Raw genomic sequence first — 26,877 nt, 5'->3', positions numbered from 1 at the left:
TATAATATGCAAAGTTTTATGAACTGGAGCGATTGCTCCAACCAGAAAACTGGCAGCTCCAGCAGGCTTGGCTTTGGACCTTCTCACTTCACATCAAACCTCAAATACCATATCTGGAAATCAAACTTCAGCTGCGTGTTGGCTGGAGCACCATGACAAAAACAAGGTTGTGTTTTTTTTTTTTCTCAAAGTTTGCACTAGGTGCAGAGAAGGACAGTGTTTTGGCTTCAAGGCCTTGGAAAAACAGAATTCAGTTTTTCCATTCTGTCATTATTATAGCAAAAGCCTACAGGTAAATAAGTCTCACTTGTTTACACTGACGCCTCTTGGAGACACTTGGGAAGACTGGATAATAGCTAAATTCATAACCAGGCAGGTATCTCATAAGCTTATTTGTATTGCTCAAATGTACTTCTGCAGAAACAGATATTTCAAAGAATTTTAGCCCTTATGAAGCTGCTCTGACTTTATAACCCTCCAACAGACAGGCAGGTACCTGGAAAGAAATGCTCCGCAGTAAAACCCAGCATTTAATAAAGTGCTTTTCCCCTGGAGAGCTCAAGCACCTGCAGAAAGCAAGCTGCTGTCATCACCTCCCTGTCACCAGTGCCATGACTTGTTCACAGTGGGGGGAAAAGGCTTGACCGGGACCCAACACTTCTTAAGTCCACACGTGCTATCCATTAGGCTGTAAGATCCTGACAGGAGTTAGATACATAGCTCTAAGTCATATACAGTTTATGCAAACATAACTTACAAGTAAATGATTTAAAATAGAAGCATGCAGAAGAGAAACGGAAGGTAAAGCAGGCAACCAGCATGGGCTTGCTGCAGAAAGCAACATGAACTACAAACAAGTAGCAAATGCCACTAATATGTGAAGAAGACAAAACTTTACATGGAATTTAAACCAGCTCTTTACATTGGGTTCATGCTGGATTCTTACACCAGCATATGACTTGGTATATAGCAAAGTATATGATGTTTTTTAATCTAAAGGAGATCTTGACTTGGCTTCACCAAGTCACACATGATTCCTCTAACGTTGTACATGGCCAGTGGGTCCCAAGTGTGCTGCTGTGCATGTTGAAGATCATACAAAAAGGGAGAATATGCCTCCTTATATTCTTTAATACTATTATTGGTACTACCATTAAATGAGAGAATATCCTTGAGGCTGGGAAAACCTCAGGGAGTATGGGAGCTGATACCTGGACTCAGGATTGGTTTCCTTGGTTATTAGAGCAGGCTGAACTGTTTTAACAGATAATGATACCTAATTTAATTACATATTAGACAAAACACTTTTGATTATTATTCAGCCAGACAGAATTAATGAATTTCTAAGTCCTTCTTCCACCCTAAATTTTTTCTACCCTCTTGTCTTTTACCTCTTTTGTTTTCAACCACTTCTGAAATCCACCTCTCTCAAGACAGACATTTACTTCTCTACTAACTTGCATGATTTTTTTTTGATGCTGATGCCCCTTAAACTCATTTCCACAGTTTATAATTTGATTCTTGGGTCGTCATAGAAAGCATCTGAGTCACAAAATAATTCTAATAAAACACTGAGATTCTGCCTTTCTCATACACTATTCAAAACAGAGTCCATTTAAAGGCAGAGCCCTGCAGTAAACCCTGTTGACTTTGAATTCCACACACCAGCCATTAACTTCTGATCCATTTGGCACCCTTACACTTTTTTTAACTGTTATTATTTCTTTCTCCACAGCATAACTGGTGAATTATTGAAATCAGATTTATTTTAACCACATAGTTCATCCTGATGAAATCGGCTAGTTTACTAAATAATTTTTTGCTCTGCTGTACATACCATTTACTTTCCAAATGCAGGCCATGATCGAAAAACAGATCACAGAGGAGATGATTTTGTGTATTGCTGGGTCAGATATGGAGTGGCAGGAGGAAATTTGGAAGGCAGAGTTTCCCCATCTCCATATGCAACTCCGCCGAAGCCCATGGTGTTATGGTATTGTCAGCGGCCTCGGGTAAAGTTTTGTTTTCCTGTGCAAGAAAGCTATGCTTCAGACCACTTGCCAGCAAGGAAGGCAGAGAGAGTGAGCAGGAGGAGGCGAAGTCCTGAACCCTTGGTGGTCCCTTTAGTACCTGCAGCCATGCAAGAGTGACATTCCCAGGGCTACCCACGTATGGAGATCCCAGCTCAGGGTGAATTAACCTCCTTGCACCCCTACAGCCCCCAGCATAGCTCCTTCCAGCCGAAGGCAAAGAATAATCCTCTGTGATGAAGCATTAAGCTGTCAGATACCTTAGAGCCAGCGAGATCCAAACATGAACCCTAAACTGAATACACGGTTGAAACCTGAAGCTGTTCATCAGATCCATGCAGCATGAGAAATGAAACTAAGAATATTTAGTTGCCACTAGTGTCTTTAAAAATTTTTCCCAGCAATTAAAATTTACAAACTCCTTATCATATTTCTGTGAACACACGGTTTAAAAGTCCTGCCGGGCCAGCAGCAGTAATTAAAAAGCAGTTCTCACCTATTTAACTTGTAAAGGCTACAGAAGAGCTGTGTCCTCAGATTTTTCTTAGAACTCCCATTACTCAAAAGTAGAGGGCAAATCCTGCGTTGCTACCTAATGCCTGCTGGCTTTGAAGCCAGTGCAACTATTGCTCTTTTTATTCATGGGCCCTTGTTTTCAAATAGAGTGCTTTTGGGAATAAGTGTTTTACTTGAATTAATTGCTTTTCCTGTTTGGGGGAAAAACAAACAAACAGGTTTATTCATTTAGAGAACTTGGCAACTGCAGATTGCCCATTACTTTTTTGGAAGAGATATTTTACAAAGAATGCTAACCCACAAATTCAGTAAACATATGGGATTTGCAAGTTAATCCAATAAAGCCATTACGGTGATGCTCCAGAGGACTAGTCACCATCAGGAGGGGAAAGGAGACTAATTCTAAAAGGATTTCCCTAAAGCCATTTTCATGTTGGGAAGTCAAGAGCAAATTTCCCTTTTAGTAGTGTTGGTTTGGGGGAAGGGAGGAAGATAATCACAGAGACAACAAAAAAGAAGTTTGTGCCTGTGTAAGCGTGTTTCAAATTACACATCTGAGCTTTAAGGAAAACAAAACAGCCTTTATCCATATTTGCCATTTTTTACACTACAGTGACTGAAAATAGGAGACAATATCCCTTAAGTTCAATTATTAAGGTCCAGAGTGGCCACCTTTGACTCATACTAATTTTAGCAGCTGTTTATGTGGACAATTAATTTGAAAATTGCACTGTTACTAACATCCATCAAACAAGCAATACAGTTAATGAATGTGGGAATACCTAAATTCTTAGGGAAATAAGTAGTAACACAAAACCCTTCTGTGTCGTAGGTCCTATGGACCACTTAGACTTGGTACTTAGATTTATCCTCTGCACTGAAGTTCCAGCTACCAGTACAAACTACAGCAACTGGTAACTTCATTCTCTGGGAGGACTGGATTATAATCTCTTTTATTATAGTTCAAATAAGGAGTAGCTGCTGAAAGTCCTTGAAGCTGCACAGGTATAAGAGAGAGTCAGGTCTTCATGAGCAGTTCCCTCTCTGCATTCCGGCATAGGCAAATCTGCCCAAAATGCACAACATATTTCTGTGCTACTTAAAGGTATTAGCTACTACACTGAACAAGTGCAAGAAAATTAGAGTAATTATATTACGTATATACACATCCTAAAAACCATGTAAAGAAACACTTTTCACTGCTGTCTTATGAATTCTTAGACAAGGCAGGCTAAATTCCCGGTTGACATAACCCAAAAATTGCTTTAAATATTTATATGACATTGCCCTCTAGAGGAAACTGAGAAAAATCTGTGTTTTAGTAGAACTTCTTTTCTACACATGAAAATATGAAATGTCGAATTCAGCAGAACAATTAGTGTGTTTGTTAGAAACCATTTTCAGTGAGAATGTCGCACACCGGTTTGGCTCCATTTATCATCCGTGAGTTTTCAAGAAGGAATTCCCCAACCTCTAGCTCATTTTCCTCATGTGGGCTCTGTGTTCAGATAGATGGTAGCATGAGGTTTACTGGTTACCACATGTCCATGTTTTTCTCTTCACTACCAGAACAAAAATAGCCCAGGCTATGAAAAATTGGCAAGCACTTAGTAATTCTTCAGTTATCATGGCACAAAGAGCCGCTGGTCAATGTGTATGAGGATGAGAAGGACATCAGTGACTTCTGTTTCATTGAATAGTTACTCTGCTAGCCTGAATCCATTCCAATGATCAAGTAACGGACTAGGAAAACACAGTCAAAATGATTACTCTATCAATCAACTCTTTGTTTTGCCAGGTTTTTTTTAGAAGATCATCCAGTTATCTATAATACCTACTATGAAGAAGGGAAAAAACAGACCTTGCCACCTTTTTAAACAATAGAAAAGAGTCTTAGGCATCAGCAGAAATAATAATCTGCTTCAGTCACATTTCAACAGTTTTGTTGCATTTTGAAAAAGCTTGAATCCATTTTCCATCTACCTCTAGTTTCTCACAGTCTTGTTAAAGAGTCTTCAGTCTGGCTGGGCTTCCTGAGTCTTGGATGCTCTAGGTCTAAGTTTGCTGCAAATAATCAAATTTGCCTTACTCTTGTCCTGTCTCGGTAGGTACAAGTCTTCCTGAGCTGCCCCAAACCTTCTGGCAGAGACTGCCAACTTATCTTTTTACTGGTACTGGTCTGTTAAAAGTGTTTCCCTTTGGAAGCCCAGATGATCTTGCTGAGTGTCACATATTTCATGCAGAGAAAGCAGCAAGAACAGTGAGTGATGCTGCAGAGCCTGCGATTGATACATAAGCCCTTCCCATCTTAGCCTACATCTGATAGAAAGGAGACAGAAAAATAAGTTTCAAGGAGCATGTGATACCGCTCGGAGCTGGAGGCAAGTGTCACATCAGATAAGAAAAGCAATGAGTTTTCCATGGGAAAAAAAAAGCCCAGCCCCAAAGCCATCCACCGCAGCAGCTGTCTCTGGAGTTATATACCTGCCTCTCTGCTGATCACACGTATGTTTCTTATATTTATCCTCTCATTTATGCCCGTAGATGGCAGGTTCACACTGACAAGCCATCTCTCTGAGGCTGATGTCGCGCACAGTCTCTGCCTGTGGAACTGTCTCCTGTTCAGCATCTTTCAACCCTCCCTGCTCCTGTCCTTTCCAAGCCAGTCCTGATTGCCAGTGACAGGGAATAAGCAGCTTTTAAGCTGCTGCCACCATTAATGCTTTTAGCTCTGGAGGGTCACTGCTCAGTCCTAGTGCATCTTCCAGGACAGCAACCATGACACCCAAAAGTACATGAGGTTGGCAAGAAGATATGATCATTGCCTCCTTGCAGAGCAGCCCCAAAACCCTTCTGAGAATGGGAACACTGGTCGCTTAGCCCAGTGCTATGAGAAAAAACATTTCAATGAAGATTGGAGAAGCTGTGCCTTTCCAGGACTCATGACACATCAGTCAGTATGGGTGGGAAAGGACAACCTGCCATGTATCTTGCAGCAACCCAGTAATCTGGCTCCAGTTGCCTCCTCCTGCAGCAGCTCAGTGCTGCCGTCTCATGGAGATCAGACTTTAGCCCACAGCCTGCTTTGTGCAAAACTTTGGACTCCCAGATACGAAGGGAAATTCACATTTACAGATTAGAAGAGACACTGCACATTGCAAATTGGTGTGTAAGGGCACAAGCATTATAGAGAGAGCAAGAATAATGGGCACAAAATGCTCCTTGCTCGTGTTTTTGAACATCTCTATTTTTAATTATTGATGGCTAAAACATTGTTCTGTGCTAGAAAACGCACTGCTGGAGAGGCTGTGAAAATAACTGCTGCTGTGGCTGAAGGCCTCACCTGCTCCTTGGCTGGGTGGTGGAAAAAAGTGACCCTGTTTTGCACATTCCAGCAGTTTGCCAATTAGTTAAGTTCTGCTGCATCCAACTATGCTTCCAGATGACCTGAGAGCATGGGATGCTTGCTGCGTGAGAGGCTGAAAATCCCACTCTGGATGGAAAAAGGCTCTTTCTGGCACTTTGGTGTCAGGGATAAATGATGAGGCACGAAGCTGATTCACCAAACCAGGCTGTTCCCACAGTAGATGAGTGGGGAGGGCAGAGCTCCCTCCCAAACAGTCGGCTTGTTCTCTTGTAATTACAGCGCGGTCAGAACAGCAAATTAAATGGAGATGCGCAGCCATATATTTGGCAATAAGGTACGGCCTTCTAAGCAGAGCTTTCACAGCTCAATGGAACAAAACAAAAGCACACAAAAAAAGTTCAGGACAACCCACTCTATAACCTCTGAAGCTTTTACGTCTCCTAAGGCAACACCACCAACCTCTGTCCAAGTCTTCAAGACTGATGCAATCCCTCTGAAAAGAAAGCATGCAGAGCTGGGGCTGGGGAGCATTTGCTGCAGATGACCCTGGGGATGTTACCTAATTATACATGGGTATCCTCTGGGGATCACGCTTTCTACCGAGAGAGGCCAGCTCTGTTGTTCAGTGGCAACAGTGTGTAGAAGGCACTGACGAGCACTGTCCCAAAATTTTGGGACAAACACATACAGGATATGAGCCATTTAAATCAGTGGGAGTCTTTCCATCATCTTTTATGGGGTTTAGATAAAACTGAGCTGAGTGAGAAGATACATACGGTGCAAAGTTGAGGAGGACAAGGGGGTTGGAAAGCCTGTTGAGGAGGCAGTTGTAGCAGTGGGATGCTGCAAATGACCATCGCTACAAGGGAATGGGTTTTGCCTCTGCAGAGGCTGGACTCAGCACAGGGAGGCTGAGAGGGACGACAGGAACCAGAGGGGAAACTGAGTGAATCCACGCTAGATTAATAAAGCAAAGAGGACAAACAAGCTAAATGATCTCTGGTGAGTCTGGGGATTAGTGACCTTCTGCTTAAATCTTTGGCTCTTCAGAGGATTTGGGTTAAAGCTCATTTCTTCAGAGCAATTTATTTCTTAACAAGTGTGGCTAAGTCTGTTCATACCTTTCCTGAAGACATGAAAGAAGGGGAGAAAAACATCTCTTTCTTAGTTTCTTAGTCCTGTTATATTTTAAGGGGGGAATTAATATCCACTATCAGCATAAAATACAGCAGCTGTGCTTCAGAGGGGGCTCCGTGCTCCAGCGTTACAAGACTTCAGGAGCACACTGAGATTTAAGCTGTGGCTGAGAAATGTTAGACATCCATAGGCTTCCTCTCATTTTGCACACATTGAGCACACATTCACTGTCTCCCCACTCACAGCAGCTCAACCAGAGGAGAAAACCTTCAGCCAAAATCCCTATGTGCTGCTTATTTTCCATCCTTGGAACTCACGCTCCAGGCAGCTCGGAGGGCATGTCAGCATGCGCTTCCCATCCATGCCCGTGATAACAAGCCCCAGGCCTCAGCCTCTGTGCCCTGATCCATCACTTAGCAGCATGAAGATTGGTAATATGATGTAAAAAAGGAAACTAATTCAACTTCACAATAGGTTGGGGGTATTTTTTTGGTCAGTTACGAGAAATCTATTCCCTGAGATTGTATTTGGAGGCAGCAGTCTCCAGGACCACTGTATTTGTTTTTCTCTGTGTAGTCAGTGCTGTTAATATTTTAACAAGGAGCTCCCACAGAAATGTTTGCCCCTTGGCCAAGGGCAAAGGGCCAGGATACATTTCCATTTGTTTTCCTATTAAAACAAAAATATTTTCTTATGAACATAACCAAGAGAAGGCCCTGCTAACACCAGGCAAAGCAGCTGCTTATACTGAGCAGCACTTTGTGTTGGCAGCACTTTTGCTTTAGGAAGGAGGTGAGGAAACACAGTAAAACAGAGCAATCAATCCATGCAACCTGACATGCCCAGGAGGCGGGGGTGTGGTGAGACAAAGCTTTCTGCGATAACCAGGGATAGTTTTCTTGGGGTGATTTTTCCTTAAGAAAAAGGATATATAAAGGAGATTGCTCTGCCAAGTGGAAAATAAATCCACAATAACTTCCAGAGACACACAAGCCCATCACGGCACAGAAACGTGAAAACCTCCCCTTCCACCATAACACAGGCATTCATACACCCTAACACCTGACCCTACTAAAGCATGCATTTGTTACCCAAAACTCTCACTGAGGGCCCCAGCTGATGAGCAGAGGGAGCACAGCCCTTGCTCCTGGTTCCCACAGCATGCCATCCCCACACGCCAGTTGGAGCACCTGGAAGCGTTTTGAACACACTGCTGAGTAACACAGTGCTAGAAAATCCTGCCGATGCTCCAGAGACAACCGTGGCCACCAGCATGGGGACAAAGTCGCCATGGCAAGGACAGCCAGCCTCCTGCAGTGGCAGTGTCTCACCACAGCGTGGCAGGAAGCAGTGCCCCATGGAAAATGCAAAATTGGAGCACTGCACTTTGATATCAAAGAGTAACCACATTCGGGGGGGGGGTGGGGTGGGGTGGGGGGGGTGTCTTCCAACAAGAAAATCCTTCTATTGCAGCAGCAAAACAGTTTATGATAAACAAATCATTCAGTTCAAACTTCTGAGGAAAGGAGAGCTCAATTAAAAGTGCCTTGAAAGGTGTGCTCTTCTGAAATATCCATTTTCAAACCACACTGTCAGATTTTTGAGCAGCTCTACTCAGACGCAGCATAGGTCCCCATTCTCCATTCCCATCCCCTCAGCAGATGTACCGCTCTGCATCTCCTTGCATGCAGGGCTCCCAACAAGGGGGCAAAGAAGAAGAGCACTCCTCTGAAGACCACGGTTCAGAGCAGAATTTGGCTCCGAATACAGCCAGAAACTGCATATTGGCTTTCCAGCACCAGCAAGGACTGTTTTGATACAGAACCTCAAGATTTCATCCAGCTGAGCCCAGGACTGTTATTGACTGCCACAGGCACGCAGCACAAAGTGCTTTGCACATTTTGAGACCTGTAATTTGGTTAGACATTCAGTATTGTGCTCTGTAATCAGCTGCTAGCACTTAACAGAAAAGCAGGACTGTGTTTAGAATGTCCATATATCACACAACTACTAATAGCATTGACTTGTTAGGAGGACCAGGACATCACTTTCATACTTCCAGCTATCCTGGAGCATGTAGATGTGATGTGGAGTAGCAGCAAGCACTCAGGACAGACCTTGGCTCTGCTGGAAACCCCCAACTTCAGGTAACGTCAAAGCTTCGCCTTCAGGAGTGGCGCTTGAAGCTCACTCTCCATTGCACATCTGATTTCTGTCTTTCTCAGCGTCTTTGAAAATAAACTGATTTCCCTGACACTCGGCTTGCCGTATCTTGTGCTGGGGAGGAGTCCTAGCAACTCCCCCAGGACACTGGCTGAAGAAGAGAGACTAAGATAATGCTGTGCAAAGGTATGGCTGTCAAAACACTTCTCTGTTCATTTTTTGGAAGCAGCCCCAGGTTGTGGGTAAAAAAGAAGCCAGCCAGTTCTCTGACTGTATTCCCACACATGGTGATGTTTGGTCATTTTTGGCGATGAGAAACATGATATTTTGAAGCAGTGGTTGGGTTTCCTCAATGACAAAATTATAATAATATCTCATGTTTACACCACACTGTCATCACTTGTAATGTATCTTACTCTGCTTTCTTCAAAAACGGTTTGAATTTGGAAATCTATTCAGCACTGATTTTAAAGATTAGATGTATATGGTAGCTGTGTCCAAGCACTGCAGCTATGCTTGATGAAATTTGTAATCAAATATTTCAAACTGAATGATATTCATGACAAAATAATTCTTTTGCAATCCTCCCAGGACTTGCTCAATGAAGCCCCATTCAGTCATGCTCAAGAAATGAAGGATTCATCTGTCATCTGCAGGAATACTAACAGCCTCCCTCCAGTAAATGAGTAATAGCCCAAAATGAGAGGAGTAGTTCCAAAATACATAGGAAGTTGTTGTCTGGGGGAACATAACCCATGTGTTTTGGAGATACAGTTGTATAGACAGAAGATAAATAAACATGCAGAGTTTTGACTAACCTTTATTCAGTACTCCAATACAGCTCATTTCCCTGCTATTGTGTTTGATAGACACACACAATTGGCTAACTCTGAAGAGAGCAGTAATTTTCCCTCAGTCACAAACATCACCAAAAATGCTACCACCTACATCATTCCTCTCTAATGTAATAATACCCTGTTAAGCAAAGAGCTTTGATGATTACATTACTGCATAATGTTTCTCTAAATGAAAAGAAAGGAAAAAAAAGAAACAAGCTCAGCAATAATCAACCTGTTTCTGGTGTTTACATGGCAATCAAGTGGAATTTAAATAAATGACGTTTCTTTTAAAAAGTCAGATTCAGCTTCCCTAGCAGGGATAGACAGATGAGCAATACCCACAGCTGGCTCCTCTGAGAAGCAGCGGGCTGCTCTTCTGCGCTGCGTCTGACCCCATCACCGCTCCGAGACCTGAGGACCCGTAGGCACAGGACCTACACCAGGCAGGTGCCGAAAGATCTGTCCAGGGCTGCCCAATCTGTTATGGCTCCAGCTGTCTGTCCCTGCGTCTTCTAGAGGCCGACCACGTCCATAGGACAGCCAGCAGAAGGGACCGTGTGCCCCTACCTCTCCTCTCCCGTTGTCCAGTGTATTGGCTTAGCCCCTTGGAACAGGGAGGGTTTGTGTGGTAGGATGGAGCTGGAGGTGAGGTGACATGAAGCCCAAGCCCAGCGTACGTGAGCACACTGCTGCCAACCCTGCGGTAACCCCCACGAAAGTGGCAGAGTCGTGAGACCCTCGTGCCAAATTCCCCACTGTTATGGAAATAAATCAGGAGATCCCCTAAAAAAACAGTGTGGAAAACACGCTCACCAGGCAAGATGGGGCTGCCCTGGCACACCTGGCAGGTGAGGCATAAACATGCAAGCAGTGATTTTGCTTGCACAATCCAACCTGGTGCTACAGGAGCTAAGGCAGTATTTTAATTTCACCAACCATGCGCAGGCTACACCAAGTACATCACACCGCAAATCACAGCACTCACTCCCCTTTGTATTGACCTGGAAGAGTTTCTCACCCAGCCAGAGAACAATTAGGCAGACAGAAATCGAGCCAGGACTACTATTCAGTGTGCTGCTCTGCCCCAACACCTTGAAGAGCCAAGGGGAAAGGGCTCTGCTACTGCCACCATAACAGCAATATGGAAATACTGAAAGCTTCTTCTTTGAAACAGTCTTCCCAGTAGGCAAGCTGACATTGCCTTCCAGCCTATTATAAACCTGGACAGAATTATGTCCCTTCTGAGCACCCCAATGGAGAAACCTACTGAAGGCCTCTCAAAGCATCGTGGAGCAGATCAGATGAACAAGGTGGTAACATGGGATTGGAGCTACCAGCCAGCTCCCTGAGAGACAAAACCAAGCACTCCAAACTGAGAGTGTCCTCAAGGTCCAAAACTGTCATTGGTCAACATCACCCTTGTCAAATAGCAGTTGACAGTAAGTTAGGCAAGGATCATCTGGATACTGAAAATAAATCAGGTTTTGACTAAGAGATGTCCTAAATTTTGGCCTAAATTGGATGTAGAATATTCTAAAACAGGATCTTATGAACAAAACACTGGCCCTGCACCACCAAAATTCTGCCTTCATAATGGCCAAAAAAAAGTCTCAACTGAGGGAAATGGAGCGCTTCGTTCTCATTAGCAGCAGTCACAGCTTGCTGGTCTAATAACAGAGCTTTCCAAAAGGAACAAGCCCAAAATGAAGCCTTCAGGGATATGATAAAAAGAACAGATATCCAAACATTTCTGACTCCATTGGCTATTATCTTTCTTTTTGCGTTAATAATAAGGTAACATTATTGCTGGCCACTGCAAGCAATTCCCTTGGATTTTAGGAACATGACATCTGGCAAAGGGGAAACAGCAAACTAACTGCTTTTTGCCACAAAGCCTCTCGAATTCGAGAGTGCCACTGATTGATTGATACTGCCACAGTACCAATATTTATACACTCATTCAATTACAGGCTTGAAATTACAGAGGGTTGTTGTCACACCTGCAAAACCACAGCCAGGTTGACCAGCACCCACAGATCGAGGAGTCACTGCTTTTATTCTGCCAAGTGGAAGAATCGGGAGCGATGATCACCCCAAACCGCTGCCGCATTCACTGCCTGTTGGGAGCAAAGGCCATGCACTTTGCAGGATTATAACTTGCAAGTGTTACACCCCCAAGGCCACTGTGGCTTTGCAAGCCCGACAACTAAAGCAGCAGATAAATAACCAATGAGTCTTCCCATCAATGCTATATTCTCACTGGACGAATCTGTAAAGATTCAACTTTTTTTTTTTTTTTTTCCAGTATCCAGCTTATTTCAGTTAAAATTCGTTATTTGCCCCTGTTGCAAATCTCACTTGCTGGAGCACTTTCTCAGCTGGTCTAGAATGGCATATGACTCCCAAGGCACATCAAACGTGCTGGATTACCCAGGCTGCAGATCAACAGAGTCTCCTTTTAAAGAAGGGCCACTTCACTAGCATTTTGTTTCCAAAACTGTCCATCCCCAAGATGAACCCCTCTTGGCAAAATGGGGAGGATTTCATGCCCTCTGGTACATGGCAGCCTCAGGTATGAATGAACTTTTGCATCTTCATCTTTAGCAGAGAAAGGTCTTTGCCTCTGCAAAAGGAAATGTGAGCAAGTCTGCCAGCCCACAAAGAGCAAAGCTGGGCCAGTAACTGATTGTACAGCATGCACCAGCTGAAATAAAAAAAAACAAGAATAATCTGTATCATTGCAAGAACCTTCATTTCTGATTTGAACTCTTAAAGGTTTCAAGTTTTCTGGGGCAGGAGACAGCAAAAGAGAGCAAATGCAATAAAATCAAAGGGAATTTATTAAAATGAAGTTGTTTCAATCTGGAAAACACAAAAATGTCTTGTTTTGAAAAAGTCCCAGACAACATTTAGCTGTCAAAAAAGCTTCCCTCAACTCAAATGATTCAACAAAAATAAGATGCACTTGTAAAAAATCTTCCAGTGCTGCTTAGTCTGTGTTCATTTTTACTTAGGAAAACAGTTTTATCCAAACCCAGGAAGACTCCTGTTTTAGTGGAGACCCTCCAGTGCTGACGACATACTATTTTTTGACACAATGACCCCTCAAAATTTTCCAGTGGATGTGCAAGTAGCAGATGTAGGCTAAATATCGATTTGCTTTTGTTACTTATTTTCTACAGACCTTAAGAAGGAATCCAGAGCTCTCCCGGGGGATGGAAAGCAGAGGTCAAAACCTCTGCTCTCGGACATAAACGGTACCGACTGCAACCTGCACCACACACCATGAGAGGCAGCTGCCGGCGGCTGCTCTTCCACCCTTACCTTGCACCAGTGACGTCCACGCCAACCATCAACTGGCCGTTCAAAGAAAGGATCTCGTCTTTCAGGCGCACTCTCCCGCACTTCCCAGCCGGGCTGTTTTTCTTCAAGTCCGTCACCCAGATGCACCCAACGTCGAGCACCGGCCCCTTATGCCCCTTCCTCTTCTTCCCTCCCCGACGCTTCTCCCCGTAGTCCCCCAGAGCAGGGATGTTCCCAAAGCTCAACCCGAGAACCTCGGTTTTTCGCATCTCCTGGGCCAGGTACATGGTGCAGATTTCCGTATCTGAAGTCCCGCAGCTCCCTGGCTGCAGTTTGCTCTCGTCCACAGAGAAGTTGAGCTGGATGTACTCACTCAGCTTCTGGACGGCCGAGCGGCAGAGCTGCTGCTCGGTGCCCTCGGCCCCCTCCCGATGGCTGTTCTGCAGCCACTGGCACAGGAGGGGGAGGAAGACCCCTGCGTTGTCCTGCGTGATGGGCATCGCTGTCCCCGTGCATCCACTCACAGCAGCAGCCCCAACCTTGATCGGCTCCCTGGCCCTTGGCTCCACTGCCCGCCGCAGCCCCCTGCATCCCCTGCGGCCATGCTGGAGTGGGGCTGCAGATGCAGTGCAAGCCCCATCTAATCTCACGGGGACGTTTTTTGGGCTCCAACTGACCAAAAGCACAGTCAAGGCAGGATGTTTGGTGCGGACATGCCGTAGCCGGCCCCACAGAAAGGTCAGTGGATGAAGCGGTGGGGAGTGTCGGTGGCTGTCCGGGTACGCCTGCTGTCGGGGTCCCCAGTCCGCTGGGAACAATGTCTCCTTCCCACCACAGTCACCACACTGTCTTGTCCTGCAAAGGGGAAACAGCATGGTTAGAAGTGCCAAAAACACTGCAGGCGTCCAACAGCCCCAGCCCAGCAACCCCCCCGCGGCAGGAGCTCAAAGCCGGGCTTGCACGGCCGGAGCCGCTCTCCTTCTGCGATTTACCACTTGAGGGCACCAGCTGCTGTTCTCAGCAAGGGAATAAAAGGTCACGATTAGCTCCTGACCTCCGCGACAAAACGGGGAATTGATGAGCTGTGGGGATGCTCCTGCCACAGCTCCAGGCCTGTCACCGAAGCAGAGGAGACACTCCAACCAAATCCACTCCAAGGACCACTGAAGGGGCACGGCGCGACGCTGGTCTCACCAGCGACTGAAGCTGGTTGATGCCGCTGCTGAAGGCAGCTCTGCCCTCCTCCATACCAGTGTTTTCAGGCTGGGATAGGCTTAATCCCATCGCTTCTCTGATTTACCTCCCACCAAGGTGCAGGCAGCAGCAAACACGAAGGGTGAGGACAGGCAATGGGGTCCCTCCTCTTACTGGCCACGGTGGCTTACAATGGACTAAACTTACCCTGCAGGTAAAGCATCTAAGGGAGGTGGCTACCCAGTTCCCTGGGACAAGAGTTGTGCAGGTGAATTCCTCGGTTTCCTGCAATTTGGAGAGCGGGGCACACAGGCAGCCAGGAGGCAGCCAGAGCTGAGGGTTAGCAAGCAAGAGGGTGAGGGAGGTTTTTTTTTCTAGCATCATTAGGATCTATGAAACAAGGAAAAACCCTGACACAAGTCAAGTCTGGTTGACCAGTTTCTTTTTGGGAGTTATTTTCTAGCAGCAGATGCTGCTCAGTTAGCTGTGCACCAGGAAGGCGAGGAGAAGGCAACAGCTTTGAGCTTGCAGCCTGCATGTCTCCTGCAGACATGGATGCAAGGCTTGGGTTAGGCAGAAGGGCCTGTAGCAAGAGCCCATGACCCCAAGAGCACAAGTATAAAGGCAGGCTCTTGCAAAATGCTGCTGCTCAGAAGCTGGATCCGAAGTGTCCTGCAACCTCCCTGGCTGTGTAGCACTACATCGATGGACAGGAGTGACCCCAAGGAAGCTCACGCAGGGACAGGGACAACACATCAGGGCCATGCATGATGCTCGTAGGAGGACCCCAGCATCTTCACCAACAGGGTGATGTTACACCAACGGCTGAACAGGGATGGACATCAGCTCAGGAAGGAGGTACTGGCCCATTGCTTAGTGAGAGGGACTTCTGAGTTAGGCTCAGGGTAGGAGACGTAGGGGACAAAACCAGAGGAAAGAATAAAGACAGAAGCAGCCTGCACACAGGTCTAAAAAGAAGGGGTGATATACAGTCACTGATTGACCACAAAATAAGGTTAAATCCTCTGAGTATCTTAGATATCTAATGCAACATTGGTGAATATATTGCTTTTAACACAGAACTTAGGTCTTATTTAATATCTCGGGTTTAATTTAAGACAAAAGTGATGATTTAACTGACATAACTGGAACTTGTTGTTGTAAGACATAAACCTGGAATAGTGATATAAAGATGCATAGCCTACATATGGACTAGCAGAGAAAAAGTAGAGGCAGCATCTCTTGGTATACCAAGGATATACTTGCTGTAACAAGGGAGCAGAACACAGAGGGAAGAAGAACTGCTAAATTCCCTGGTTAATAATAAAAGTGAAAAAAAAAAAAAAAAAAACAACATGGGGGAGGGCACAACAAACCCCAAATCAAGAAGATTAAATGGAACAGGCTACCTGATAACAACTGACTCAATGGTAATGGGAGAGTACAAGCATGAGATATCTGCTAGGAAAGGAAAGCAGCAGAAGACAGAGTCCTGGTGCCTTCGGAGCAATATTCTCGCATAACTGATAGGTCAAGTAATCAGTAGGGAAGTGCCTCCAGAGAGGGATGTGTTGGGGGTAAGAAGGTGGAAGGAAACTCATGTAAGAGTGCCTGTGAAATGATGAAATCTGCCATACGCAAGGGATTGGGGACAGCAAAACAGAAATGCCTGCCTTCAGTACATTAAAAAAACCTGCTAGGCAAGAATTCATGGAGAGGAGTTTAAAGGAAAAAGAAATCAAGGTGAGCTGTAGTTTCTCGAAGAAACAATATTTTGTGCTTAAAAGGCACAGGCACAATAACATCTCAATGCAGAAGAAGGATCAGAAGACTTGGCAGCATCACGAGCTTTTCATTTACCTCAAAGACAAGAAGAAAGAACGCTAAAAGGTTACTGAGCAGGAGTGAAAAAAATAGTGTGAACACACAGACAGGAATATTGGAAACATCAGGGCATAAAAATGAAATGAAACTTGCAGAAGATAAAAATAAAAAAATTGTTACCCTTTATATGTATATTAATACCAAGAAGACAGTCTGGAAAAGTGTTGCTCAAACAGGGAGAAAGTTATTGAAAAATGACACCAAAAGAGGCAATGCTGGTTTGATTTTTGCTTTAGTCCTTGTTAAAATTGCCTACTATGCACAGGGGATTAGTACAGTTAATACTATGACACATTATCACTACAAAGGTATACTATCCTCTTCTCTGCCCGTTCCAGGGTGAGGTCAGTCCTCTGTCCAAGTCAGGTATTTCCAGACCAGCAGGGTGCGACAAACCACCTTTTAAATTCCCTACAAAACCAGCTGAAGCCATCTCAGATACCTCCCTCCTGGTCACCTGTGAGAGCTCAGACAGGTAAGGTGCCAAAAGTCAGGACAAAGGCAAGCACAGTGCCTGTCTTCAAGGGTAGAAAGGATGCAGGAAAAGTATGCTACATCAGTCAGTCTAGCTTCAATCCTCTGAAAAACTCTAAAACAAACAAAGAAACAGTTTGTATGTATGTGGAAGATAACAAAAATATAAGCAGCAGCAGATACAGAAGAGACAAGAAAAAAAAGCATGTCAAATCAAATTAATTCCTTTTCATAATGGAGAAGTTGTTAGATGTCATTTATCTGGGCTTTATTATAGCTTTTGACACCATCTCAAACAACTTTCTCATAAATAAACTAGGGAAACATGATTAAATGAGACGACTATAAAGCCATACCCAGGGAGTAGTTATTAATGATATTGTGTGAAAACAGAAGGACACTGTGAGCAGAGCTCTGCTGGATCTATATAGTCTAGTTCTGCTCAGCACATTCATTAGTGACCTGGACGATGAAAGAGAGCACACTTATTAAATCTGCAGATTACATGAAGCTGGGAGTGACTGCAGACACACTGGAGAACAGGATTAGCATCTAAAATCATCTTGGCAAAAAACAAAACAAAAAAAATTGTCTTCAAAATTAGGATAAAGTTCAGCAGGGACAAGTGCAGAGTACTACCAAAGGAAAATCACACATAGATAAGGTTGGCTAGGTGGCAAATTTTCAGGAAGAGATGCAGGGTTTGTAGTAAATCATTCCTGTCAATAAGGTCTGGCTGTTGGGGGGAAAAAAGGTCATTGACCCAGGATGTGTTAAGAGGGACAAAGCCTACCAGGTATATGAAGTATCTCTGTAGCCTCACACAGGGCTGGGAAGGTCTCAGCAGCAAAACTGCCCAAGTAGAGCTGAGCTCTGACATGACTACCAGTCTAGAAAAGTTGACTTATCAGGAAATACTCAAGAAATTTGGGCCTGCTAGTCTAAAAAGGAGAAAGCATTGCAGGTGGGGTGTGAGAACACAAGCTAAACGTCCTTATGTACTTAAAAATGCCCCACAGTTACCAGGAGGAAAAGAGCAATCTATTCCCCATGTCCATGGTGGAGTAATGGATGTGAATCACATCGGGGTAGGTTTACGTTAGTGGTTAGGTAACACTGACTAATTTGGTAAAGAATACCAAAGCATTGGAGGACACTGTCTTGGGTGACTGGAGTCTCCATTACTCATGGTCTCTGCAGGGGGTTAGACAAATACCTACCAGAAGCAATGATTAGAGCCAGTCTCTCTTGGACTGTGGGAGAGAGTAGATCTCTCCATTTCAATCCCTCTTACTTTTTTCCCTTCAGCATCATTTTCTATCTTGAGAGCACAGTGAGATCACATAATGGGTAATATCCAGCGAGTTATGACAAAGACACCCTTATCATTGCTTCAACAGCAAACATCGGTTCAGATCCCAGTAACCACACAGCGTTCACAACCATTCAAGCTCTAGAGACGATCAGACCAGATCACCCTTTGAGGCCCTTTTTGCTCTAATAATTTAAGAAGTCTTGCTCATAGCTGGTTAATTTTGACATTGGGCAGACACATTACAGGCTGCCCTTTGCAAACTATCCCCAGAGCAAACATGCTGCCCCAGTCTCCAGCCAGGAGAACTTGAGGCTCCTTGAAAGCAGCTCACAGTTTTAGCTCCAGTCTCCAAATCTCCTCTGCGTTGGCCAAGGGCACAACTTGATGTTGACTTCAGCTTCAATCCTCCAGTTAGTTGGGCAGGATGGGGCATTCAGAGGCATCTGCATCCCACGCAAAACTCATCCATCATTCATTTAGCGACATTGCTGGAGGGCTCTCTCCCTCCATGCACACACATTCCTCCAGAGAGAGAGGATGACGGCTCACTCCACCCCACCGGAGGCAGGCAACCTTCAAAATCCCATTCTTCCTCCCCACAGGAAAAACTGCGGGCGTCGATATGCTGAGGGTTGCCTGTCTACGCCCCTGGGCTCACTGCAGAGCCATGGCAGACACTTAAGATAATCATGTAGATAATTATACAGTACTTTCAAGGGATTTGATTTTCTCAAACAAAACCTTCTGGCTTCAGAAAAAAGACTCTGACAAGCATAAATAGGAAATGCTCCTTCCAGATGAAACAGGCAGTGCAGCACTGAGCTGAACACCTCCGTGATGGTGAGAAGAGCAGCTCAGGCTATCTGATGCCAATGGGAGCAAAAAATAGAAAGGTGGCAAATTGTTCATCAAGGAAAAAAATAGACCTGCCTGACAAAAACGGCAAACTCAACACTACAATGAAATTGATTTTTGCTCTTGACTTCCACCAAAATAGACTCAAGACCCATGTGGAAAATTTACACTACCACCTTGCTTATGTTCTGTAGGTGACAGACCTGCCAAACCATCCCACCTCCTTGCATGGTGTACAAGACTTATGTACAAAAGACTCTGATTTTATGCCCACCCCAGGGTGGCATTGACACTTGCCTGGAGTAAACCAGCCCAGCACTGGGAATGGGAAGGCCTGGGAGGACACAAGTCCCCTGTCCTGGGAACAGGAGTCCATGTTCCTGGGGACAACTTTCCACCAAAGAGATTTTGTCCTCATTGCTCTGAACCCCGCTGGTGCTACTGATTCCCACTCTCTGGCCCGCGATTTAATCTCGCATCCTACCTGGGTCTCAGTAAGTGTCATCTGTTGAGATTTTTTTGTTTGCAGTTTAAAGGATAAAGTAAGTGGACTAAGATTTTGCAGATAGGATGTTTGCAGGCTTAGAACATCTCAACTGGAAAGATACTGGGGCGGGAAATCTTACTTAATTTACTGGGTGTGATATGGGAACAATTTTAATCCTGTTCAAATAGCAGGGTCATTATGGTGCAGAGACAGCATGACCACTCAGTTTGAGGAGGACCCTCAAAGGGGATTACCTCTTCGTGGGCTCTCAGTTTAGAAAGACCCTCACCATGCTGAGAATTGCCTTTAGGGCTCAGATTTACCCTCCTGTGCTGTAGGAGCCCATAGGCTGCACCCACAGCCAACTCACACGACGGGACAGGCACCCTCCTTTGCAGGAAGATGAAGCTTTTGGGTCAGATGCTCTCAGAGGATCAAAAAGATGCTGAAGCAAACACCTTGAAAAAAACATGGTTCCTTCTCATCCAGCAATGCCAACAGCACAAGTACTACTCCTCTCCGTCCAACCACAGAAACAACGAGCCACTTTGCACAGCTGCAGCCTGCCCAGCCCAGGTACACACTTCTTCCCAAAGACGTGCCACCACCACCCAGCGAGCGGAGAAGCCTGGTCCCTCCCCAGCCAGCCACCAGCCACAAGGATCCTGCTGGGCATCATCAAACCCAGTCCCCAGCTATCACAGAAACTCTTTCACCCCCTGCTCAATAAAACTCATCGAATTTTAACTTGGAAGTAAAGAGAATTTACCTCTCTGTTATTTTGCTGGAAAGCTGTCCCACCACACTGCATGGTTGGAAATGGTCTGTATTCCAGTTTAAATGTATTCATAATCAGTTTTTACCCACAGACATGTAGCTTCTACAGCTCTCTGCTCTTCCTGGTGTTTATCAGCTCTTCTTAGCTTCATCCCTGGAGTATTTACAGCCAGAAAAATCAGCCTTTACCTGCCCTTCTTCCACCCAGCACTCTCACATTAAGATGGGCTCTCAAAGGCTGAAATACCACCCATGTAAATGAACTGGATTATCTTCTTCTCCCTTCCCCAGTAAGAGTTTTTAGTTATGGCTCAGGAAGTAACACACTTTTTTCTTCATCTCTAGCCTTTTAGTTGAAAACACCGAGTTAAACATAGGGGATGTAGGTGACAAGAGGTTGCTTCTTTTAGGCTTTCTTAAGGAAGAGCTATCTTAAATGATTGCTTACAGAAGAATAAGAGTATTTTCTTCAAATGAGTTGAGGCTGGAACTGTCAAAAAGCATATTCAGGGCATAAACACAAACTTTTTTTTCTGACACGCTGAGTTTTTTCTTCCTACATCATTCTCAAAGGAGTGATGTAAAGAGCTTCAATAATGACTTTTTCATAGGAGGAAAAGGAAATATAGAGGGTCATTAAAATGTCTCATTACCCATTTGTAAAAGGTGATTTGTGCAAATGGCCAACACACAGTCCTCCAGGATAATCCCTCTGGCATTTCCAGCCTAGCCTAAACCTCCAGAAAAACATACATACAGTTATTCTAAAAATTCCTTTCATCCCCTGAGTGAGACCACTTTATAATTGCTTTAAAGGTTATGTTTGACAGATACTGTTAATCTTTTATATATAGATGAAGGCATCATACTTGTTTTCCTAAAGTCATCTGGGCATCTCAGCACCAGAGAAATAAATCCACTACCAGCAAAACATGTTCATTTTTTAATTTCTATTCAAGTGCAGGTTTCATTTCTTCTACTTTTTAGTTAGCAATTAATAGCAAAAAAGTAACAATTAGAAAAAAACACCTAGGAACTGAATTGAGGTTTTTCACTACAAGACATGCTATTGCTTCAAGACGGTTTTGCTGTAACGGTCCGAGCTCTAAAATCCTTCAGGACACTAATGAATCTGTTTTATTCTGGATTACCCAGTGGTACAAATCAGATCCAGGCACATGGTTATGTTTCTGCTGAATTAGCCAGAGTGCACATTTACAGGTCAGCTTTATGCCAGCCATAGGAAGACTACTGATATTTGACCTGGCAATAAAAATTTAAATCTTACGGTGGCAGGCTTTGAGAGATTTCGAACAAATTTGAATTGACAGTCAGTTTTATAGCAGTCAGCATTTTATATCTCATGGTCTCAATGCTTTTAATCCAGCTGTAGGAGCCCTAAAGCTGGATTTACTGCACAGTCAAACCACAGCCTCGGGTTTGACCTCAACACAAGTAACCAACAGGAATACAGGGACATGAAAATTGGGATTTCTGTTCCTCAACATCAGCTGAATCCTCATCTGAGCTTGTCACCATGGGCTCCCTTTCTGGCCAAAGGAGAGGAACGGGCACTCTTAGGAAATTGTTATCTGGCCTGTTGTAAATCCTTATTTGCAGACTTGCTGCACGACATCTTTCAAGTGAACTTTCTGCTCCATTGCCTGAAAAATGTGTGGCTAAGTCAAATAGAGATGTCTGAATATGATCAGATGGATCCTACTGTAAAACATGTAGTTAACCAGACAAATTGGGCACAGAAAAAGAAAGTAATATAGCATAGCTAAATAAAGGCAGTGGCAAACTCTCTATCAACTGCTGCAGAAAGGTTCCCTGCAATGCTTTCTTAACTGCTTTGATTTTCAAGTACTCACGTTGACTACATCAAAAATCAAAAGACCTGTGCAAACATCTAGACTTCCTAAATCAAACCTAGTAATTGCCAGGATGTTTATAGTACCAGTCCAAGCAAGCCCTGAGAACAAAGAACAGTTCACCAAGAGGACACTGAAATAGCTAAGCATAGAAATGCAAAATTTGTGCAGGAAATGTTACACAATAAAAGGGGCAGAACAGTTAGTTAGGTAAAAAACCTAGCCATATACTTGGATTTGTTTTGAAAAGCTCACCACCAGTACAATAATGCACACAAATGGCTCTCTATAGGAGATGTTTATTTACCAGGTGGTCTCATAGTATCCGAACCACTGGCAATTAGTAAAATGTTTCATTAAGGAAATTGGATTGTCCCCATTTTTATAAAGAGGGAGTAGAACTACAAAAAGGTATGCATCCATATGGCCTCATCTGAAGTCTTCCTGTAGCCACAATACGACTGGAAAATTTTGTAAGTGCCACATGTGCCCCTGCCAGGCACCACATGGAGCACCACGTCCTCACGCTAAACACCAATACTGGCAAAAGACACATTGCATGAGGATGATCAGCCCTCCTTCCCTTTCACCACTGCTGTCCTACCCACTGCCTGTGCTGCTCTGCTGTCTGCAGGGTAGGCAGGGTGAGGCCATCCTCCCCCAGATGATGGGAAGGGAGCGAGGTTCTCCTAATTCCTTCTACCCTCGCCCTGGATCATCTGAGCAGAAGGTGACAGCACTGCAACACCAGGTCACTCTCAGTCCTGAACAGTTGGTTTAACACCACTGTAAAGTCTACAGAGGCTTCCACCACTGGTATGACCTCAAAGGCCATCGGCAGGTCCTCTTTAGCAGCATTGCTAAGGAGAAGCTGCCTCAGTTCTTACAAAATCAACCATTGCCCCTTGTTGCTGGAGCTGCTTGTTACTCCTACAGCCCTGAAGCCATCCACTGCTTCCTTCGTCTTTATTTCTATGTCCATGTAACATAAGCGAGCTCATACAAAGAGATGCATTTCCAAAACATTTTGTGTGAAATTATACCAGAATTCAGGGTTCATGATATCCTGGAAAGTAGTTCCACTGGACCAGGAACATGATGGGATTTTACTGGTATTACTAAAATACTATGAATAGGTGAATGATGAAAAAACATTTGCTCTATGCCAGCAGGTAACAGTAAAACTTGGAAGCGTGGTGTTGACCAAAGGCTCCAGCTGCCACGCCAAGGTCAGGCAGCACAAGCCCTTCCCTCACTGCATGTCGCTGCAGTCTTGCCTACGTTCAAGTGGCTGGTGTCCTCGGGACAGCAAGCGTGATGCCTTTTGGGATGGTGAGGCGATCTTGCAGGCAGCCCGTCTGAAAGCATGGAAAGCCAAAGCCAGTTGTGTTGCACATGGTAAGAAAATACTGAGCCAGGGCTGCAATGATGCAGCTTCATGGTTTTAGGTCTTTTGCGCATTAAACAACACCTAGGTTGTTTGACCTGCTCAGCTTGGTAAGGAAACCTTCCAAGTATAATTTTCAACCTGCCAAAACTGCTGTGGTTTCGAGAGGAGATTTGGGGACAGACACAGTGAGCTTTTAAACTGGAGAGACTGCCTGGCTGTAACTGATGGACTGTATTTTCCACCATCATTCAGATGAATTAAAAAGAAGACGGCAGGGGAGGAAGCATCCACCTAGCCATCCATTATTAACGAGACGATCAAATCTAAAACTCTTTCTGATACCGGCAAGAAGTCTTTTAGTATGATCAAATTATTCTCTTTTGTCCTCACCTTCTTTTTACACAAACTGTCTCCAGCAGCCAGCCTCTTCTCCAAGTCCAGGTCAGGTGGGACAATGGAAAAGCTTTGCAATTTCTAAATGACTTTTTAAATCTTTCCAATATTCTTTATGCTGAATGTACTTTGAGTATTGAAGGAAGACAGGCTCACCTTTTTGCATTCATTTAAATCAGAATGAAACCACTTATTTCAAAGACAAGACTGAAAATCAGCTAATTCTCACATGATCTCTTGTCCCAGACTATATCAAAGCAAACTTCTATACCTGTCAGATAGTTAAAAATATCTATCTACCTATGAGCCCTGAAAGACTACTCAATTTTGTAGCAGAACAGAAAAAGCTTGCTTAAGGAAACAAGTTATCGCAAGCTTATTGAATGATGGAAGAGCTAGTTTTAAAGAGTTTCTTGAAGAATGGTGCCCATACACTTCTGCAATTGTTCAGCATCTGCTCTACACCAACATGCCTAATCATCCTTTGGATCTCTTCCACTTGCTGAACAGTTCAGAGCTGGTGCTGGGAAGCACCACTATGAATTTTCAGAGGATTCAGAATTCGTTTCTGACATCATTTATAGAAGCAAAAACCTGGAGTAATATAATTAAAGTCAGTGACGCTTTTCTGGATTTACTTTACAGTTGTGTAACCACAGCGGAAATCTAATTTTAAGTAGGCAGATTCCTAGAAACACCCCCTTACCAAGTTTTAAAATAGCACAGCTCTCTCTCTCTCACACACACACAGAGAACTAGTAAAAACTACAGACATAAAAGTAACAGAGTTAGACTCTAAATTTACATTTAAGCACCTAAATAAGTGATCCAGTTTTCAAAAGCCCTCACTAATGTCACCTACTCCTGTATGACCTTGAAATAAGCACTCATCTACTTACACCTCAATAGCCACAACCCCAAATTTCTCAGTTGCACGACTTTCTGAAGAAAAGGACTGGGCTTCCACGTAACATTTTGAACACTCCTATAGGAATTTACTGCACACTCCAGTTCTTTCTGAAAACAACGCTTACATAAAATAAGAGACAAAAAAGGCTTTGTAGATCTGTAATTATTTTTAAATGCTTCCACTCTTCTCAAGACCTTCCTGTGGGAAAGACCTCTGCAATAATTATTCATAAAACAAGAAAATGCAAATAACATGTTAAGTTTGGACCGCATTGTCTGCGGGAGTCATGAATCCAGAATTACAAACAAACCACAAACATCTGATGTTCTAATACTGGGACTTTATATTAAAAAAACAAATGTGCTTAACAAACTGTTTAAATTAAATCTTGATAAGCACCAAGAAAACATACAGCTTAAAACCCTGCAAACTGAATACAGTTGGAAGATGGACTGATGTGATTTCACTGTGTTACTGGAAAGGCCACAATTTAAAAAAAAATAAGAAAGAAAGAAAAAAGAAGCTGTTTTCTATTATCTCTTAACTCTGAATTAAGATCATCAAAATTATTATTATTACCAGATTTAACAAGACATCTTTCCATATCACTATTCCCAAAATCCACTAATCAACTCTAATCTGACCTCAGCACTGGAAATAATTATCAGCCTCCTGTGAGTGCTCCCAAGCAATTGTGCCAAGCAGAGCTTAGGAAGGGACTTCCAGAGAAGATCCTTCCTATCTTGGTTTTGCCAGCTCTCATAACACTGCTGACTTACTTATCATCACCAATGGTCTCTTTCACTTCCCAGTAAACTGCATCTCCATTAAACCTAAGGATGTTCAGATAACAGTTTACATCTCCATCACGAATATCTACCTGGAGGCAATAACTGCACTTGCCTTCAACACTACATCATCACACTTTGCTCATTCTCCGTGAAGGGTCAATTTAGCTGTGTGAAGCACTCGACACGTTGGCAGAGCTCAGCTTTCCTCCATACAGCCTTGACAGGCAAGCAAGAGCCCACGTGAAGCCAACTACCCGTCGCTATTTTAGGGAGTGCATCTCTGAAACCAGGGCATCACTTCGACCACAGCCAGCAGCATGGTGCACCTGAAATGCAGGATTTCCACAGCTGTAGGGTCAGTCCCTGCACTCTGCAGATTTAGTTTAGCTCCTATTCCCGCTCTCAAGTCAATGCAGAGGTTTTTGTGGCAACAAAGGCTCATCTATGACCTCTGAAGGACACAAGCCACTGAACCATAACCCTGCCATTCCTACCTCTGTCCTCGTAACCTCCAGATGAACTACAGCAGCCTCCCAAAGCATGCATGCCAGACTGCATTTTTCTTTCCCAAACTGAAGGTTAACCCTGCTGGTAGAAACTCGCTGGAAGCAACATGCTGTCACCACTCAGAGACAAGATGCTGATGATGCTGATGCTGACCACAACATCCATTTCCTTCTGTGGCCGGACCTCTCAGAGAGGGGATTCGGGAGCCTCAAACCACCGCACGGTCATCAGGAGAGAAAACACTGCGTTCAGCTGCCTTAACAACACCAAGGATGTCAGCAGTGCTCACCAGGAAAGCCTGTGTGGGACCAGCCCAAACCTCCTCTGACCTTCCTCAGGCAATGTGTGATCATGCTTTTGCAGGTGGCCAAATTTTACAGCTGCTTCTGAGGTTTCACACAACCAAGTCCAGGATGGATGGTCCTCTGGTTCCAGCAATAGCTGGACAGGGTAAAATACTACAGCATTTAGTCCAGTTCCTCTCAAACAGTTTTTTTTGCTGATTGAAAATTATCTATTAAGAAAAAGGAGGAGAGAGTGCAGGCTAGAGATAGAGCAAGTTCAGCTTGTTAGGATGTAAGGTTTTTTTCCCATGGTTTTTGCAATTATTAAGTATTTTCTGCCAGGACTGTAGGACCTACACCCAACCAGTAGAGCCTGTGCTCTCAGGA

General features: G+C 44.1%; 1 protein-coding gene across 5 annotated transcripts in view; it reads right to left on the bottom strand.

The window, feature by feature from the left end:
- PDZD2 (PDZ domain containing 2) overlaps positions 1–26,877 on the bottom strand; it is a 208,573-nt gene that overhangs the window by 129,978 nt on the left and 51,718 nt on the right. For 4 of the 5 annotated variants that reach the window (XR_015707947.1, XM_087773244.1, XM_087773245.1 and 1 more), the window contains exon 1: positions 13,377–14,003. Coding sequence is in view for 4 of the 5 variants with exons in the window: in XM_087773244.1 (XP_087629370.1) it covers positions 13,377–13,855 (479 nt within the window). In the remaining variant the exon portion in view is untranslated. Of the gene's footprint in view, positions 1–13,376; positions 14,211–26,877 lie in introns of those variants that run through there. The other variant, XM_087773246.1, reaches the window with a different exon arrangement.

Source organism: Nipponia nippon, unplaced genomic scaffold (genome assembly GCF_047370975.1).
Source record: "Nipponia nippon isolate SJK-2023a ecotype South Korea unplaced genomic scaffold, ASM4737097v1 scaffold_39, whole genome shotgun sequence".
Classification (NCBI taxonomy): Eukaryota; Metazoa; Chordata; class Aves; order Pelecaniformes; family Threskiornithidae; genus Nipponia; species Nipponia nippon.
The sequence above is the reverse complement of the archived record's forward strand: the minus strand, read 5'-3'. Positions and strand labels throughout refer to the sequence as shown.